The 20184-nt window shown below is 38.8% G+C and overlaps 1 protein-coding gene across 1 annotated transcript in view; it reads left to right on the forward strand.

The window, feature by feature from the left end:
* LOC139738714 (cathepsin Z-like) overlaps positions 1-17990 on the forward strand; it is a 29671-nt gene extending 11681 nt beyond the window's left edge. The window contains exons 5-7 of the mRNA XM_071649351.1: positions 14587-14662; positions 16556-16645; positions 17632-17990. Coding sequence (XP_071505452.1) covers positions 14587-14662; positions 16556-16645; positions 17632-17745 — 280 coding nt within the window. The 3' untranslated portion in view covers positions 17746-17990. The remainder of the gene's footprint in view (positions 1-14586; positions 14663-16555; positions 16646-17631) is intronic.
* The last annotated feature ends 2194 nt before the right edge of the window (positions 17991-20184 follow it).

The raw sequence follows: 20184 nt of genomic DNA on the forward strand, positions 1-20184 counted from the left end.
TAGCTACAAGAACACCAGTATCAGTACGTAAATTCCTTAATTTATAGAGAATGAATTGAATCCATAGCTTACCATAGTCTAGAAATGATCATTCACAAATAGGCATACAAATATCACAGTCTACTTACCATACTGAGGAAATAACACGATTCTTTGACATTCACAGTCAGTGGTGATCCACACTCCACAGTTCTGCACATACGCGTAGCTAGCTCACATGTGATGTACGAATCAAGTAGTTCGCGCGGTTCGAGATCACGTGATCACAGAGACTCCAACCCCAAGCACCTCCTGATCTGGAGATTCTCCCGCCCAAAACCCCTAGCAAACGGGAGACTCCAAGTTGATGTGTGCGAAACGCGAAGTTCCTAGGGTTCTAGATGTTCTCTGGTGCTATCTAAGGCTTATTTTTTTCAACATATGATAGCAATAAGTAAGAAATCCTTTCCACCGGGAGACACAGAGCCAGGGCGGGAGAAATCAAATCTCAAACGGGAGAACGGGAGATTTTGCAAAAATGGGCTTTCGGCGGGAGATCTCCCGTCGAAAACGGGAGAGTTGGAGTCTCTGTGATCATGGTGTTGTAGCAGGTACTCAAAACACTCGGTTCCAACGAACATGCTCAGTGACAATGACATTACCATCCTCACGATCAGATAACGGTCAGACTCTCGTTAGTGTAACAGTGTTGTGATAACATTGAGAACTGGAGTAGTATAACTCTCCTGAATAAGGTTTGTTAATTCCTTTCAAAGATTAACTGGTGGCAGCAATTTAGTATGATTATAGGTCTCCAACTCCCCCATGTCACATGTATTAGTGGCAGCCAGAAGGATTCATTTCATTTCTTTCTCCCCCCCCCCCCCCCTCTCGCGTGACATATTTTTGGTGGCAAAGCGGTGGGATGGTTAATATAATTCCTTGTTTTGATAAGCAAGGATGGTGTTCTTTGCATTAGGTATACCTAAGACTTAAATTCTAGACTCGTAGAGTATAGAATAAATTGTATTGATTATAATAGTGTACCAGAGCAGTAAAAGTGGTATTTCAGCTTGCAGAGAATAGGCTAGCTTTGAAGTTATTGGATGGTTCAGAATATTTTTCGGTGGAAGCGTCATAGTAGGATTCCTATAGACAGCTTGTTTGGTAAGGTTACATTATTGGATGTTAGGTAACGAAAGTGCAAGATAAGACTAAAGAGGTTACTGAAGGAAAAATTAAAGCAAATGGAACAGGAATGGTAGTAGAGGAAGAAGAATGTGAGATTGTGTATCTATGGTGTAGACTAATATGTGTTAGACTTTGTATTGTCTTATGAGGAAACTAGTTGTGAATAGTTATCAGGAAGGAGCCTGATTAGCTAGTGAATATATTGGGTAATTCAGTCAAAGGAGAACTGTGGTTACTTAATATGAAATTATAGGCATGGTTGCTATGGTAACTATTACTTGTCTATTGTGAGGTCAAATTAGTAAACTAACAGGAGGAAGCCTGGTTAGTAGAGTTAGTATTGGGTAATGTAGTCGAGAGAGTACTGCAGTTACTTGATATAGCTTGTGGAGAAGTAAATGTTAAGTGTTGATGTGTTATGTGTGTGATTCAGTGCGTATAATTCACTGTGTGTATCGAACTACAGTCTGGAATGGGACATTAAACAGAGACCAGTTGAGATTTATAAATATATGTGTTGAGAGCCATTTAATACATGTATTGAATGTGTACACTAAGGAGATCTACTCTTTGAACATTGTAAGGGTATGTACGCTTGACAATTATAAGGATGAGAATTACAACAGAAAACTCATTCGAAAATAGAACAGAAAATGTTAGCAATTATTTGTAAAATAACATTAAAGGAACTAAGATGGTGGAGCCTGCCGTTCCTACTGGATTACAGTCTGATACTATGGCGGCTGGCGACAAAACAGTTGTTGATAGTGGTGGGGTTGCTCGATGGGCAGTAGATGCACCAGATCCAGAGATAGCGGTCCGTGCGAATGAATACGGTGACGCGATTCCAGCCGATCACAGGGTTGTCTACACTCCACAAGAGTACAGCCAGTTGCCAAATTATGTATCCAGCAGACAGACTACAGCTGAGCAAACTCGTCCAGGTTTCCAAGGAGGTCATCATCGCGATATTCTACCAGATAAATTTGCAGGAAAATTTCGTGGGCAGACTATTACAGCCATTTCTGTGTTTGCATGAAGTTGAATGGGTGGACAGACAGTGAAGCTGCACAGTTTTTGGCATCGCGACTCCAGGGGCCTGCATTGAAAGTGCTACATAATCTTCTAGATGGTGAACAGATATCATTTCGTGAGTTGGTTACTCAACTTGAGTGTCGTTTTGGACCAGGGCAAGAAGCTGAGAATTTCATGTTGGAACTGCGCATGAGGCGTAGACAGAAAGATGAATCCGTTCAACAGCTTGGACAGGCAATCAGAGATCTTACCAGTTTAGCGTATCCAGAGATGTCAAGTGATGTTCGCGAACGACTGGCCAAGACACATTTCTCCGAGGCAATTGATGATGCAGAAATTAGAGCTGCCATTTTTCGTGCTCGTCCCAAAACGTTGAATGAAGCAATCACAGCTGCACTCGCAACAGAGTCGTTTCTTCATGCTGAAAGAGCGAGAGAGAGAATCAGGGGACCTCGTCATGTTCGGGCAGTGGAGAGTAACAGTTCAGCACCTGCAGATGAGAAGATGAAGAGAGAGATACAAGAGTTGAAGCAGAATCTGAATGATGTTATCTCGATGATGAAACAGTTGAATCAGTCAAGAATCAAGTGTTACAACTGTGGTGAATATGGACATATGAGTACAGTTTGTACCAAACCAAAGGGAAACTACTTGGGGCCTACTCGAAGGACCGCGGGGCGGCCAGACAGTCATACAGGTCCACGCAATTAGAGTCACAGGATGTTGAGAGAAATCCAGTTATTTGTACAGTACGTGATGTTAATCCTGCGATGTATGTTCCAGTAAAGTTTGGAAATGAGACTAGGCATCTATTGATTGATACAGGATCGACAATTACTATTGTGTCTATGACTGCATTGAATGAGACTCATCCATTACAGACATTAGAGATTTGTGATACAGATACCCAGTTGCTGCAAGCAAATGGAGCTCCCATTGATGTGTATGGAGAAACTACAATCAAGATGAAGTTCGGAGAACAAGAGTACGAAGTAGTTGTGGTGATAGCTGATATACAGGTGGACGGTATTATCGGCATGGATTTCTTACAGAAGACAAGTACCAAAATCAACTGTGACCAGATGTTTGTGAAAATTCAAGATGAAATCATCTCATGTACAGATCGTCATGGAAACAAGCTTGTGATGATGGTCAACCAGTTTGAAGTACCAGAGCATATGACAGACATTTACACAAGAGCTAAACACAGTATCGATGACAAGTACCATTCTAGTGTGGCTGCTCTACTCAGTGAGTACAGTGATGTATTCTCCAAAGGTGATCATGATATTGGAAGGACTGACAAAATCAAGCACAGTATCCACACACAGTGTGCAGCACCAATACGACAGAGACCGAGACGCAATCCAATAGGGCAGAGAGAAGAGATAGAGAAACAGATTGAAGACATGCTACAGCGTGGAATCATTAAGCCATCAATCAGTCCATGGTCGTCTCCCATTGTGTTAGTAGACAAGAAAGATGGATCCAAGCGGTTCTGCATTGATTACAGACTTCTTAATGAGCACACAGTAAAAGACTCCTTTCCCCTGCCAAGCATTGCTGACTCACTAGATGCATTACAAGGTGCTAAGTACTTTTGTACATTAGACTTAACAGCTGGGTATTGGCAAGTTCCCCTAGATGAAGACGCCAAGTTGAAATCTGCATTTGTAGTACCAGGAGGATTGTACCAGTTCGAGGTTATGCCTTTTGGACTTTGCAATGCACCTTCTACTTTCAAGAGATTGATGGAGAACATCTTCAGTGGATTACAGTGGAAAATACTCCTCATCTATCTTGACGATGTAATTGTGTTCGGTCCTACAGTGTTAGAAGTAATTGCCAGGTTGGAAATAGTACTACAGCGACTGAGAGATGCCAACCTAAAGCTCAAGCCAAAGAAATGTCATTTTTTCCAGACAGAAGCACTCTACTTGGGGCATATCGTGTCATCTGATGGTGTAAAGACAGATCCAGCCAAAATTGAAGCTGTGAAATCATGGCGGACACCTACCAGCCAGACAGAAGTGCGTAGTTTTCTAGGATTAGCATCCTATTACAGGAGATTCATTCTCAACTTCTCTGACGTAGTCAAACCTCTGACCAATCTGACCAAGAAGGAACAGCCGTTCATATGGACATCAGAGTGTGATGAAGCGTTCAACACAATGAAGGAGATGCTGACGACAGCTCCAATTCTAGCCTATCCCCAACTTGACATTGATTTCATTCTCGACACAGATGCCAGTAATTATGCTATAGGTGCTGTGCTTTCTCAGGAGCAAGATGGATATGAGAGAGTAATCGCCTATACAAGCAAGACTCTAAATCGAGCAGAACAGAATTATTGTGTCACCAGACATGAACTTTTAGCTGTGGTGTACTCTCTGAAGTATTTCAGACACTATCTCTATGGACAGCGAGTAACAGTGAGAACAGATCACAGTGCATTACGTTGGTTGTTAGACTTTAAAGATCCAGAGGGACAGTTAGCTAGATGGTTAGAAGTAATTACACAGTATCAACTTACCATTGAGCACAGACCTGGGAGATCCCATTCCAATGCAGATGGACTTTCACGGCGACCTTGCAAGCAGTGTAAAAGAGTGCTGTGATGTGATGCTAGTTTGCTTATTCCGACAACAGTTAGTCTGAAGGAGCGAACCTCTGCGATGATGCAAACAGAGATGATACCTCGTAGAATCTGATTGGAGGAACGTATAGAAATAACAGTAGAGTAATAAATTAAGTGTTGTGTTACAATGTGTTGGATAGTTGGTGTTACTATTTTGATGGATTATCCTTGTATATATAGGAAGATGATAACAGATGTGAGCAGTCATTAGGCAACATGACAGCAAAGCATCAGAATTTTGAGAAGATTCAAGCCATTAACTTCTCATCAATTTCTAATGAAGAGATCAGACAGGCACAGTTACAAGACAGTGATATAAAGCATGTACTGAGGTGGAAAGAGACGGGTGAAAATAAACCTAGCTGGAAGGAAATTTCACATCTTTCTTCCGCAACCAAGACATACTGGGTGCACTGGAACTTATTACAGATACAAGGAGTTCTCATGAGGAAATGGGAATCTGCTGAAGGGAAAGAAGTGACATGGAAAATTGTACTTCCCAAGTCAATGCGTTCTACTATATTACAAGAGTTACACAGTTCCATCACAGCAGGACATCTTGGAGTGAACAAGTTGCTTCATAAAGTACAGAGAAGGTACTACTGGGTTGGCCTTGCTGCTGATGTCAGACTGTGGGTAAAAAGATGTGATGTTTGTGCAAGAACAAAGAATCCCCCTAAGAGGAACAGAGCTCCGTTACAGAAATACAGAGTTGGTGCTCCGTTAGAAAGAGTAGCTATGGATATTCTAGGTCCATTACCAGAAACAGATTGTGGGAATAAGTTCATTCTTGTTATTGGTGATTATTTTACGAAGTGGATCGAGTCATTTCCAATACCAGACCAAGAGTCAGAAACAGTTGCTAGAGTACTGGTACAGGAATTCATCTGTCGTTATGGAATTCCAAAAGAAATTCACAGTGATCAAGTAGGGACAGTGATTTTCCGCGATCGCGGAAAACGGACGGAAAACACGGAAACGGCCTTTTGAAACGGAAAAAATATTCCACACGGAAAATCACGGAAAATCACTTTTTAACAAAATAAAACACATAAAAGTAAAAATAGATCCAACAGAAGCTGTGAATTAATCATTATTACATGTCCACGATATTCACAGACTGCGGAAACTGACCGGAAACTGAGTTTCTAAGCCAAGTTGTGTTAGTTGCAAGTTCTAGCGATGTCTATAAACGGCGTTAGATCTAGCGATGTCACGATTTCAATAACTGTTGAACACTTACTCAGTTTGATCCAACACCAACAATCATAACCATAGAAGAAAGTCCATTTATATTCCAAAACACAACATAATGTGTGATGATAAAGCCAGTATTTTGGCAGTAAAAGTAGCGGCAACAGAAGAAACTGTCTGTCTTCTGCTCGCGGTAAGCTGTCAGCAGGTGAGTGGAGTGGTGACTTGCTATGCCTGCCTGCTATGTCGTGTGTAGAGCACAGCGCACAATGCATGATTCGGGAGAGAAGAGTGATCGAACTCCAAGTTCACGCAGAAAAAAGAAAAATCCCACGATGCCAAGGTGCCATGCCAGACTGGCATGGGTGGGGTGGAGAGAGAGAGACCAATCAACAGAAGAAACCGCGCGTACTGGCGCATTCTTGGAGGTCATGAACTGTCTGGGGTGTTGGAGATGAACAGGGAAAGGGGCTGTTCCCAGGCCCTCTCTCCAGTCAAGAAATTGACACGCGCGCGCAAATTCTTCCGCCAACCAGCCAGCTGTTGGAATGTGCTTTGAAGTTTATGGCAGCCTGGCCTGGCTGGCATGAATGGGTGTTGAGTTTCAATCTGGCCTGGCTGGCATGAATGGGTGTTGAGTTTCAATCAATATCTACTGTTGTTTTATTTTTGTATTTGAACATGTCGTTTCACCTGACAGAAACACGGAAATCGGGAAGGTGTAGGGTAGGGGAGAGGTTTTTGTTGTGTTGCAATGTGTGTGTGTTTTCCTCGGTTTTTTTTTTTTTTTTTCGGGGGGGGGGGGGGGGGGGGGACCGAGGCCAGAATGGGGAAAGATCAGAGTGAAATGAGTGCTAGTTTCTTGTCTGGATTATTGACTGAAGAAAGATAAATTGATTGTTCCTTTAGTGCTGAAATTTTTCATCTGTTTAGACCTTCTGAAGGAATATAAAGACTTGACTAGACAGTAGTACACTGTAAGTCACTTGACTAGCAAGTCAAGAAAGAGGACATTCATAATGATAGTTGTTGATACTGCAGGCCAGGCTTTGATAGTGATACACAAATATGTACTGTCCCACAGCATGATTAACTGGATTACAATGTATTGACTGAAGAAAGATTCAGGTAGATTGATCGTTCTTTTAGTGCTGAAGTTTTTATCAACACTGCTTATTAAACTGATTATCATTTTTTCTGTTTGCAGCTTCTAATCAAAGGAATAAAAACACTTGACTAGCATAAAGTCACTAGCTGAGACTCGGAGACTTATTTTACTTTGTATATTTTTTTCTCATTTGTAGACAGCAGTGTAAACAGTCGTGTAAACAGCAGTGTAAACAGCCCTCTTTATCATCGCCATAATGAACCTTGCAGATTTACACATTATGCAATACTCTTCGAACATTATCACTGTGGCAACCTAATTGTTAAACCGCCATTTGGCAACCTAAAAAACTCTATGGCCCGAATTCACGAAGGTGGTCTAAATTTAAACCATGGTTTATGTATATTTCTCCTGCGTATTTATGATTGACAGATTGCGTACGCTAACAGGCATCCAGTAAAAAAACGTGCATTGATGCGCGCAAGTATTGGTATGCCTATTTAACGCTTATTTTAGACCATGGTCTAAATTTGTACCATGGTTTAAGTTTAAACCACCTTCGTGAATTCGGGCCTATAGGTTGCCCGGCTGGCAACCAAGGAAAAAAGTTAAGTGACAGCCCTGTGCATGTTTTGACAGTCGAAATAAATAAATTGTCATACTGATGTTTCATTTCATTTGTCTTCATGGGTGTGTGGTATGTACAGAGGTTGGAAATCATCAGGTATACACTATGCATAACATGTATGAATGTATACACGATTACACAGGTACCGCCGGTACACAAACTTCAAATAGCAATCATTTAATTTTTGTTCATTTTTGCATGCAAATACATGTAAACGGAATTTGCATTTTTTGTATGTACAATTCATATGGGAAAACGGAATTTCCGTTTTTTCACCATGTTGAAACGGAATTCATGATTTTCTGAAACGGAAAAGGCAATTTTTTGAAACGGAAAATCACTGCCCCTAATCAAGGCAGAAATTTTGAATCTAAAGTGGTAGCAGAGATGTGTAAGATGTTGGGAATCAAGAAAACCAGGACATGCCCTCTACACCCACAGGGAGACGGCTTTATAGAACGTTTCAATCATACCTTGCTCAGCATACTGAAAACCCTGCTTGATCCAGAAGAAGAACAGAGAGACTGGGATGACAAGATTCCATTCGCCATGCTTGCATACAGATCTGCAGTACAGGAGTCTACTGGAGAAAGCCCTGCTCTCATGTTAGGAAGGGAAATCACACTGCCAGTTGACTTGATGCTACAGTCTCCAGTACCTGCAAATACAGAAGAACAAGATTATGTGACAGATGTTAGAGAAATTAGGCATTGCTGCTGACAGACAAGCTAACCAGTATGACAGAAACACAGTATTTCGTAGTTTTGATGTAGGACAGTGGGTGTGGCTCTATGAACCAACAAGAAAGAGAGGAGTGAGCCCAAAACTTACTTTCCATTGGAAGGGGCCATTCATGGTGGTCACTAAACTCTGCGATGTGGTGTATCGTATCCAACAGTCAGTAAAGGGGACACCCAAGGTCGTTCACATTGACAGACTCAAGCTGTATACAGGCGTGCCGCTAGTTAACTGGTTGAATCACAGTGTGAGACGAAATCCAGACAGGAACAGAAATCCACCTATTAGATACAGAGACAGTGCATAATGTTGGTTAAGTTTTACAGTATTCTGATGGAAGGGTGTGTTTCTCTAATTTTGCTTTATTACAGATGATATCCTGCGATCAGCCCAGTTGCTGGGAACGCTTCACGACAATGGCGGATTATCAGTTTCATCTCAAATTTCTCCATGCCACCCAACTAACACTCAAGTGCCGTGTCTGTGGAAAAGAAGAGGAGACAAGAATGTTGATGCTGAAACACTATGAGGAAAAACACTCTACCAAAACAGAGCAAGTTGAGTATCTGAGTTACAGTAAAGCAACGCCAAAGTTTGTGAGTGAAAAGAAGAAACCAACAGCAACAACACAGGTGAAGCAAACACCAGAGAAAACACAAAAGAAGTCAACAGCACCCGTACAGGCTACACAAAAGAAGAAGTCAACGACACCCGTACAGGCTACGCAAAAGAAGAAAACAGAAACGACACAGATGAAGAAGTCTACAGAGACAGAACTAAAGAAGAAATTTACGGTGACACAAGTCAAAGCAACACAAATGAAACCAACAACACCCAACACACAGAAGAAACCAACACAGGAACAGAACATCACAGCGACGGTAACAGCGACAGCCACTACAAGTGACACTACACCTAAAGAGAAGAAGAATCAGAAGAGTAATGAACGTAAGGAAGCAGAACTCGAGTTATTCGGGTCAGACAATGACTGGGACTGTGCCAGTACCAGCAGCGCTAGTTCATGCAGCACTTGCAGAAGCACTACAAAAAGGCCGTACTATGTTGTTGGGGACACTGGGGATAGCGAAGGTGAAGATGAAGTAATCATAAGGATCAAGAAAATGAAGAGAGGGTTCAGAAGAATAACGAAAATCACAGTGCATGCGAGCTTCTACAAGGAAGTCAATGGAAACATCGAACTTGTTAAGAGAACTGTTGAAACGAGCAGACCTGAGGCACCCGCACTCTCAAATGAGGACTAAGCGTTGCGTGCTAGTGTAAATAAGTTGTTCTCATCAGATGATCAATAGATGCATTTTATGATTGGTTGATTGAGTTGTAAATGAAATGTGTAGTATAGGATAATTCCAATAATTTTAAAAGTGTATGTTAATGTACAAAAATCTGGTTCGATTATGGTATTCTAGTTCTATGACGTTCAAATATCTTAATATCGTATGGACTGCAATTTTGGGATAATGGTACGAGGAGTATCATAGGAAGAGGTATTCGTGTTGTGTGAAATGATTATTTTGATACTGAACACAGAAGTTATTGTGGCAGTTTGTAAAAAATTGTCTTCAGTTATACTGAGGAAATGTCAATACTTCAGTGCATGAGGTCAGGTTAAAGCTGATAAATGTAAACTTTGTGATGAATTTTTTTTTGGAAGAAGTCAAGGAAATAAGGAAGCTGTGGTTAATGATTCAGAGAAATTATACAAATGTGTGAAAGTGTATATTTTGCGCTCATGAAGTCGTATTTCCAATGTGTTAGATCTGCTATGGACCTGGATGTGTACATATTCTGAATTTTATGTGTTTTAATGAGAAGAGCCAGATTGTTGAGGAAATTTGTGTGTAAAAGAGCCTGTTGAATTACATTGATATGAGAAGAGCCAAATATGTTGAGAAAATATGTTGTAAAAGAGCTTGTTGAATTATATTGACATGAGAAGAGTCTATGAGTATGATACAGTAGTAAATTAATGTCTGAATGCTGTCGATGGGGACATCGACTTGTGGTGAAGGGGTAGTGTGAAGGAAACCCCCTCAATCTTTGACTAAATTCATTTTTTTTAATCCCCCCCCCCCGATTCATTTCTTAATTCTAAAGCATTAAGGGATATAAAGTGCGATCTGAGTGTACACACACACACGGTACGACGGAGGGTCAAGGTGACCTTGTTTTCCCTGTAATGTTACTACATAGTGTACAGTGTATACATAACCATGTATTGTATATGTACGGTGTGCGAAGACGGTACTTCACCCCATAAAAGTGACCCAATTTTCCTTAATTTCGAGTGACAGACTGCAATCTGTTTTTGAACTGATAGATTATACAGAGGCCCGTTGTTTAAAGATGAGAAAAGAGTACAGTCTTTCACGAGAAGACGAGAATTCATGTGATGTTCATGTGACAGCCATACAGATAATTCCATATGTGGGACTGGTATTTACGCAGTATAACGATCGAGAGTTACGCCAAATGTAAAATCCATATTCATGAGTGTTATAATAAATTGAATGGGTTGAAGTTGTTTCTCACAACAATTATGATTATTAAGCAAGATATTTCCAGGATAAATACTAGTTTTTGTTATTTCAACACCAGATTCCCCATGGTAGATTTGAATCTCCCGCAGTACAAGTACGATGCGTGCGCAATTTGTTCCCCATAAATATTAATTAGTTCGCGAGTGTCGTATTACATAACATTGCACCAATGGTAATTTCGGATCGGCCCGAGGGTATATAAAGGGGTCGCCTGAACGAGAAAATTTGTCTTGTCGAGAGATAAGGCGTAGAACAGTTAGAAGAGAAAGAAGAAGAAAACAGACTACAGTCTCTAAACAGATTTAAACAGTTGAATTGTTTTCCCATTTCTCCCTACAGTTAGCGAATCCCCTTTCAACGTGAGTAGAAATGTCCTCATATATTTTGCTGTTAGGATTATTGTCAGTGCATATAATTATACAGATAAGATATAAGATAACAAGTATTTGATTTTGCAGTCAGAACTATGACAAGAAACTCTGTTAAATCTTTCATGGAATATTTTGATTGAGTGATGAAGAGATAGAATTTGTGGAATATTTTGTTGTCTATTCTGTGTATTTTGCAAAGTGGATACGTGACAGTACGTAAAATATAGCAAGTCAACAGAAATGATTAAGTCATGAGAAGTCTCGTATTTTGGTACATTTATACATTTATTGGGAATTCTCTCTTCTTTTCTTTTGTAGGGCTTTACACCAAACATTTCTGAGATCGCAAATTAAATAGCCATGATGGTTACTTACGTGCTGCGTTCAGCAGTGACGTAGTTGGTACGTTAGGTCAAGCGTACATCCCGTTGCATTATGCAACAAATGAATCAAATATGTTATTGTTGTCTAATTATTAAATGTACACACTGTTGCTTTATGCAACAACTAGAAATGTTAATGAGAATTTAGTGAACACCGTACGTTGCTTATGCCACAAAACAGAGATATGTTATAAACAGATGCAGCAACCAGATATATGTCAATGCTAATATGTTATGTGATAGAATTCTAGAGAAGATATTCTCCAGTGTCGGTATAAATTGTAGAAATTCCAGTCATGAGCGATTATATCAGTGACGGATACATTGATGATGATATCTTACAGAAATATGTGAGGTTGTCCGTTGCTACGTGATTGAGGTAGTTGGAGTTAGTTGTTAGTTGTTCTTGTTTTTCATATAGAATTCTAGTTGGTGTTCAGTTATTAAAATTCTTTTGGAGGGTAGTAGAAACAATAACAAGAAAATGCTTGTAGAGCTTAATGGTAAGTTATGTCATGTCTGATGAAGGTCAGTCATTGAGTACCGTATGTCAGGAGTCATGATATAAAATGGAATAATAATGGTTGGGGTTAGGGGTAACAGTTAGGAATAAGAAGTATTGTCGTTATGTATTTGCTGTTGCTTACTTGACAAGCTCAGACAGTGAGGGCCGAGGCCACAAGTTAGTATACGAACTGTGATTGCCTAGAGGAAAGCTTTTTATGTTGTTAGCCTGAATAATTGTCTATATAGGGGATGAGTTCCTGAGGCTGTATAGATAATTTTGGAGTTGAAGGTGTACCAGTTATTAGCTAGGCTCGCACCGACATAGTGAGTGGGGTCAGAAGCTAGGAGTGGTTATTTGGTTTTATTGCTCGGAGAAGAGGGGGAACGTGGATCTGGAATTTGGTATAAGGCAGAACGTGATGTGTGGGGTTACAATTTTATTAGGTTGGATACTTTATTGGCTGGGATGTGATGGTTTATATGTAACATGGGTTACAGAGGATAACGCATAAAGTCAAGCTAGTTACGCCAGATAAGAACCAATGATCCTGGAATCATTGTGGAGCGTAGTTTGTCGGTTTAAGAGCATGAACAATTACATCGACCCAATACAACTCTTCAGAGTATAAATGTAGTTTTTATTGATAGGGAAATATCTAGTATTATTATTTCAGGTGTGGGGATAAAATGACTGAAAGTATAGGAAGTGTATGGAAGATTTAACTTATAACAGATAGGGTTATAGAGAATATAAGGTATCCTGTAGTTATTATAAGGTGTACGCTGACATGGCTCTCATATTCTTGACATGGCTCTTATATTCTCGACATGGCTCTATCTCAAAATGTATATTGTGTAAAATGAATTCATTATTGATGATTGTTTATTGGAGGATGTTGAGATTGCCTCCGGAATTAAAGTTCCGTTGAACTTTACCCAAATTCTCAGACAATGATTTATTTCCCTTGTCCGATACACACGTGAATGTGAAGTTGTTGAGTTTGTGATGTGATGTGAAGTGCTTGTAAAGTCAAGTTTTAATAGATATGATATCTGTGTGTCTACAGTAGTAAGGAGTTGTTGGCAGAATGAATGGTGATGTAGAATGGTGCAGATTAGTATGGTACAGGAAATTAGTTGTTGGTTATAAACATGCAAGAAACCAAACCACCCTCGTAGACTTCGAGAAAACGAACAGTCATCGATTGAACAACTCGTGCTACATCTACATAACAATTCAACATCTACAGTTGATAGTTACCTAATTATGTAGAAACGCTACTAGGAGACCTATCGTTTGTAGGAAGATGTATGGATGTACAGTGATAAGAGAGTGAGGTCGTGTTTGTCATGTGTGCATTGAAATGTGGATTCCGTGTTAGTACACTGTTCTAGATCTTGAGCCTGCGTCAAAGGACAACTTGTATGACGTGCGTGCAATGTATGATGTAGACTCTACGTGCAGTGCAGTGTCAGTGAGTGATTGACGATAGCTACAAGAACACCAGTATCAGTACGTAAATTCCTTAATTTATAGAGAATGAATTGAATCCATAGCTTACCATAGTCTAGAAATGATCATTCACAAATAGGCATACAAATATCACAGTCTACTTACCATACTGAGGAAATAACACGATTCTTTGACATTCACAGTCAGTGGTGATCCACACTCCACAGTTCTGCACATACGCGTAGCTAGCTCACATGTGATGTACGAATCAAGTAGTTCGCGCGGTTCGAGATCACGTGATCATGGTGTTGTAGCAGGTACTCAAAACACTCGGTTCCAACGAACATGCTCAGTGACAATGACATTACCATCCTCACGATCAGATAACGGTCAGACTCTCGTTAGTGTAACAGTGTTGTGATAACATTGAGAACTGGAGTAGTATAACTCTCCTGAATAAGGTTTGTTAATTCCTTTCAAAGATTAACTGGTGGCAGCAATTTAGTATGATTATAGGTCTCCAACTCCCCCATGTCACATTTGTATTAGTGGCAGCCAGAAGGATTCATTTCATTTCTTTCTTCCCCCCCCCCCTCTCGCGTGACAATAAATTCAAAATTATAATAATCTCATGAAATATTCATTTATAATGCAATATTATACAAAATCTCAAGGCAACACATAGTATAATTACAACATGATTGTGTGCTTTTAAACTGAATTGGCTAGTGAGTATTCTTTTTTGTTATTTCAATGATATGTTGACTGATTTTGCCATTCACACACTTCCTATCCATACTCAGTTGCGGTATCGAAGCAACCGATCAGTTGGAGAACTACACAGGTGGGGTGTACTCAGAGTACGTTCCGTCGCCAGCGGTAAGTATAAATGAGAGACTAATGAGCAAGTTATACAATGTGCACAACTACAAATTAGTTATTAAATACTGTTATCTGTTCATGGTTATGCTCTGTGTGTGTTAGATATAGTCTGTATTTGTGTTTAATATATTTTTCTCTCTTTTTGCCTTTGTAACACTTTTTTTCTGCGATCAAGCCACATTAACGAGTATGATCAAGTTTATCAAGGTGAATAATTTGCAGTAATCGTTTTCTACACATGACTGCATGGCTTTATACACTGTTATATAACTCTTCTCACATGAATCTTATCTACAATGTTGTTCTTAGCGTATGTCATCAAGCGGCATTAGTAAGTGGGATTTGACTGCTGTCACATCTTTATGTGGGCATTCATTTCTATGTGAATATGATTTTAACGTTAATAAAGAAAATCGAATTAAAGAATACCTAGCAATAAAAGTGTTTGTATATCATGCGTATTGTAAGTATACTGAGAATGAGTTTCTATGATGGCATAGAAACTGCATATGTCCTGTAACATCCTGTGTACATGGGCTAAAAAGTAGGCCTTCATTTAAAACTGAAAAAGAACAAACATGATAAAATCCAAATCTTTATCAGGTTCCGCCCCTTGGATCTGCCCATACAGTCATCATGGTAATTGGTTTGTCATTGGCCTCCGACCTCATCAGAAGTTGAATTGAATTGACTTAAGCTCTCTAAATAAAATACTACTACAATAATTATTCTGTGGACTTTGTACGTTTTGTCAAGCTGCCAATGAATACAGTACCGTCAATAAAGAAAATCTTAGCTTACAAAATTGTAGTAAAATTTGTAGATAAAAGGGGGGTCAATTGCCTTATAGATCGCAGTAAAAATAAATTGTCTTATATTTTCTTGTGAAAATTGATAGGAAGTTGAGAGGCAACAAGACAAGATGCCCTTGTCAAATTTGCTATATAAAATAATACGCAACTTCTTTTCATTTTTGGAATAACTAACCCTGTTTTAATTTCGGATTAACGAACCTTTAGGATAATGAACTGTATTTTATTTTGGGATTACCTTCCGAATATCAAACATTTGGAATTACGCTAGGAAATGTTTGGATTAACGGACCCTTTTTCGTTTTCTGACTAAAGAACCTCTAAAGCTATGGTGAATTTGTGTGTTTCAGAAGAACAAACCCTCTGAATAACGAAATTTATTTCATTTTGCATTAATGAACCTTCGGTATAACGAACGTACCCGTTTTATGTTACCACAATGTATTGTTTATTTTTTGTTGAAAAAATATGAAAGTAAATTTAAAGGAGCATTCCAGATGATTTTCATAATTGCACATTCATGTAGTGCATAAATACTAAGTATACAACTCCACGTATTGATTTGTGGAATTTATTGTGGTTCTTGAGCAGAGAAACAATACTTTGAAAAACCTTACAAAAATTACACTAAACAAGTATGATAACATAGAAGGTTCACATATTTCAGAAATGTAGCAGTGTAATTCCATTACAATACCGTTTGCTTGCGAGTTCACCTGTGTATAATCTATGCATGCCTTCTTCTTTTGTTCTGCTTCCTTGAGCCCCAACTTATGCATTCTTATGGTGACTCTGTCATGTCATCATCCTTGTTCATTCAAATTTGTTCTAAATTTTGAAAATTATTCTTATTCTTCATCCCAATTATCATACATTCTGAAACTCTGTCCTCAGTATAACTAATTTATAGTTGTTCAAATATAAAAATCTGAAAATCATCCGGAGGTCTCCTTCAAACTGAGTTAATGAATATAAGACTCATGAGGTATATACCTAATACGGCTCGTTGCGATTCATAATAATTATCTGTTTGTTTTCTTATCTTTAATCTATTTATCATTTCTGTTTGTACGCACAGATAAACCACATTGTGTCTGTAGTTGGCTGGGGTGTGGACAGTTCCGGTGTGGAATTCTGGGTAGTGAGGAACTCTTGGGGAACGCCATGGGTAAGCCAACGGTGAAAATACATCGTCATGTAATAGTACTTGTCTTGTAGACAAGATAGACAAGATAAGAATGAATCTTTTTTCATTGGTGCTGGTAATTCATCTCAGATTCATCTTTTATTGGTCTGTGATGTGACATAGAAATTTTGATTCCATTGACATCTGTACAATAAACACGACAACACAAAACACATCTCTCATCACAACTACTAATCTCAGTGAAAGTTACGATTGAACACAAACAGCTCCCTACAGATCTCTATACGCAATCATACATATCTATCCTTTATTTAGCCCTACATAGCCTATATTGACCCTTCCCAGACCCAAGAATTTTAGTTTGCAGACTGATGATATGATACTACAGACAAAACTTCAACCAATACACCAGTCATCCTTTCTTAATAAATCGTCAAAGCCCAAATGAAATTTCGACTTAACGCTGTAAACCCTCCCGTTTTGACAATTTCGAGAGAAATTAGGCATCAGTATTCACGTCCTTGTTTACTGGTGATAGTTGTTATTCTAGCAATTGCTATCATAATGGGGGGGGGGGAATCATACTTGGGCTAAAATTTCTTACTCGTTGGTAATCTCATTGTCTTTGCCTTCTGTTTCCCCTTTCACTCGTCTCTCCGTGTTGTATATTTGTTTTTCATCATTTGCAGAATATGATAACGAGAATGTCTTTAGTCAATCATTGTCATTTCGTTGAGAAGCAGACCTATTTAACTGATGACCCAGGTTTCAATATATTTGGTGGTTTAATGACGAGGATGATTTCTTTATGCCGTAACTGACAAAACTCATTACCAACACGGCAAACTTTTGAAAATCACAAAGGAATGAATTATCTTGAACTTGCATAAATGACGTGAAATGCATTTAACTATATTTCCCCTATTTGACCTACTGTGAGTGTTATTTTACGCAGATATTTATTCATTCTTTGAATATTTCTTCATGTTTCGTTTTGGGTCGTTCAGGGTGAAGGGGGCTGGTTCAGGATCGTGACCAGCGAATACAAAGGAGGACAAGGCAATAATTACAACCTGGGCATCGAATCACAGTGTGCGTTCGCCGACCCCATTCTACCGTAGCATGGACAGCTACAGTTCTCCAGAATCCACCGGGTTAAAAGAACTGGATGTGACCCTTTAATTATCATATTTCATCCCAGTGCATGATGCACTGAAATGTGGAGGTATTGATCTATACCGGTACTCGATTTGAGGTGTTGGATGTTGATGTTAAGACATGACGAGTTAGTCGTCTCGCAGTGTATAACAAATGATTTTTGTCGTGTTTCTAATTGCATCTAAATCCTCTGTAACCAATCTGCAAATCGTTCCGAGCTTACATGAGAGCAAATACAGTGTGTCTGTCTGTCGGTATGTATGTATGTATGTATGTATGTATGCATGTATGTACGGACATATGCATGCATGCATACATATATACATTTTTATAGTGACTATCGATAGCTTCGATGACACTGATGCTCCGTATTGATTTGATGTCTTTCACAGATGATGAAACTCACATCATTACCAATTATGTTTGTTCTTTGTGTGTACACGTACATTATTTCTCATTTGCTTTGTACATTTTGCATTCCAGCATTGAAATTTGAGCGACTTGGGGTTGGGTGGATTTGGTGATTGGGTGATTTTTTTAAAATCTATTTATCAGTTTTTGTAGAGGGCTACTAGTATGTCATCTGTCAGTAATTTTACCTATTGCAATGTCACTGTTTATGCTTTTTGTGTCTTTTTACCAGATTTGACAGTACTACATCTAGGCCAGAAATCATGTTACCCTGAGCTGTGATTACTGATTGAAGAGGACTGCACTGACAAATACGTTTTGCAGGAACATGATAAGTCATGTATGAATTAAAGCACAAACATCTGCATCAAAGCGTGCACAAATTTTATGCTGCGTCTTGGTGCTACGTTATTGTAAAGCGAAAGGGAAAAAGGTGCATAACGTCGTAATGGAAAATAGCTTGGGCGATGCAGAATTTGTCTACACCTACAGTCCGACAGTAACCGATTATTAACGTTTTTAGAAGATTTTCTATGTAATGAATGCCAAGCAATGGCTCTGCAGCATTATGAATAAATTGTACATGCATAACATTGTTTGATTTTGCTTATCTTTGAAGTAAATTCATGCCTCTTTCAAATCTTGTCGATGACTTCAGTGTTTGATCATTTGTAATTTCTTTTTATATGCAATGGATTTCAGTAAAGAAAGTCACATGTCACACTATTTTCTAGGTGAACATTATACACGTATTCTGATGGTCCTATGAGTAATGTTACAACATCTCTATTACTAAAAGCGCTTAATAACACAATGCACCTACCTGATAAGAATTTGACAATGCACTCACAACTGACATCTACTCTCACTGCAACTCTTGTCTAACACATTCTCATCGAACAGACAATGAAGACTCCCTAAACTTGACTTTTGTATCATTTACACCACATATATTTCACGTATAATAAGTAATACAATATATCTCTGACATTTACTTACTATTGATATTCATGCACGTACATTAACAACAAACAATGCGATCATGTTTCTCCCATTAAAAAATGTCTTAGGAATATACTGTGTAGTCAAAATATTGGCCACACATAAAATACCCCACAGTACTGTTCCCCAACATGGGACAAAAAAAAAACCAACTAAATTAAAACGAACCAAACCATCTCCCCCTCCCCCCCCCAAAAAAAAAAACAAACCCACAACAACAACTAGAATATCTCAATGTCATTGGTGTGTACGTTTTCTGATTTTCCCAATTTCTGTAGACATCAAGCCTTCCTTATACAAAGTGAACTGTCTCCTGATCTATGAAACAACTAATATTCCCTAAGTATGATCATTATCATAATAAACGAATGAGAATTAATTAACAAATTGACACAATTAATACAATTAACAAATGTGAATTACACCAATAATTCCAGCAAAGTTATGTTAAGAATTGTGGCATTAATTGGGGTTGCCAGCACTTACATATCAAATCATAGATGACACCAAGGAGCATTCAGGGAGATGCTTTCACACATCTTGTAGACAATGATTGGCTAAGTATGACAGGCTTTGATATTCTTTTGTTAGGACTAAAGAATTCATTCTGACGTCAAAGAGCCTCCTGTTGGGTCAGGAAAACCAAACAGCTCTAGAAATATACACGAAGTACTATTGGTACCTGATATAATGTACTGCAATTTGACACAGCTGGAACATGAAACATATGGATAAACCAATGTCTCCAAATAAACCTAGCAGAATTTTGAAAATTATTGATCATCTTCTTCTTTTGTACTTAAAAAGAAAACCAAAGATTTGGAAATTGCAAATGCACATATTGCTGACCAAATGAAACAGAGAGGACAATTTACCCTAGCTTCTGCATATTGTATCTACCTGTACTTTTACTTCTGTTCGTGAAATTCTATGCAAAGGGCTAAGTGAAGATTTGATTTGGGTGGGCATATTACCATCACTTAAAGTCT

Source organism: Diadema antillarum, unplaced genomic scaffold (genome assembly GCF_040938485.1).
Source record: "Diadema antillarum isolate AM-2024a unplaced genomic scaffold, OU_Dant_1.0 seq00000765_RagTag, whole genome shotgun sequence".
In the NCBI taxonomy this organism is placed as follows: domain Eukaryota; kingdom Metazoa; phylum Echinodermata; class Echinoidea; order Diadematoida; family Diadematidae; genus Diadema; species Diadema antillarum.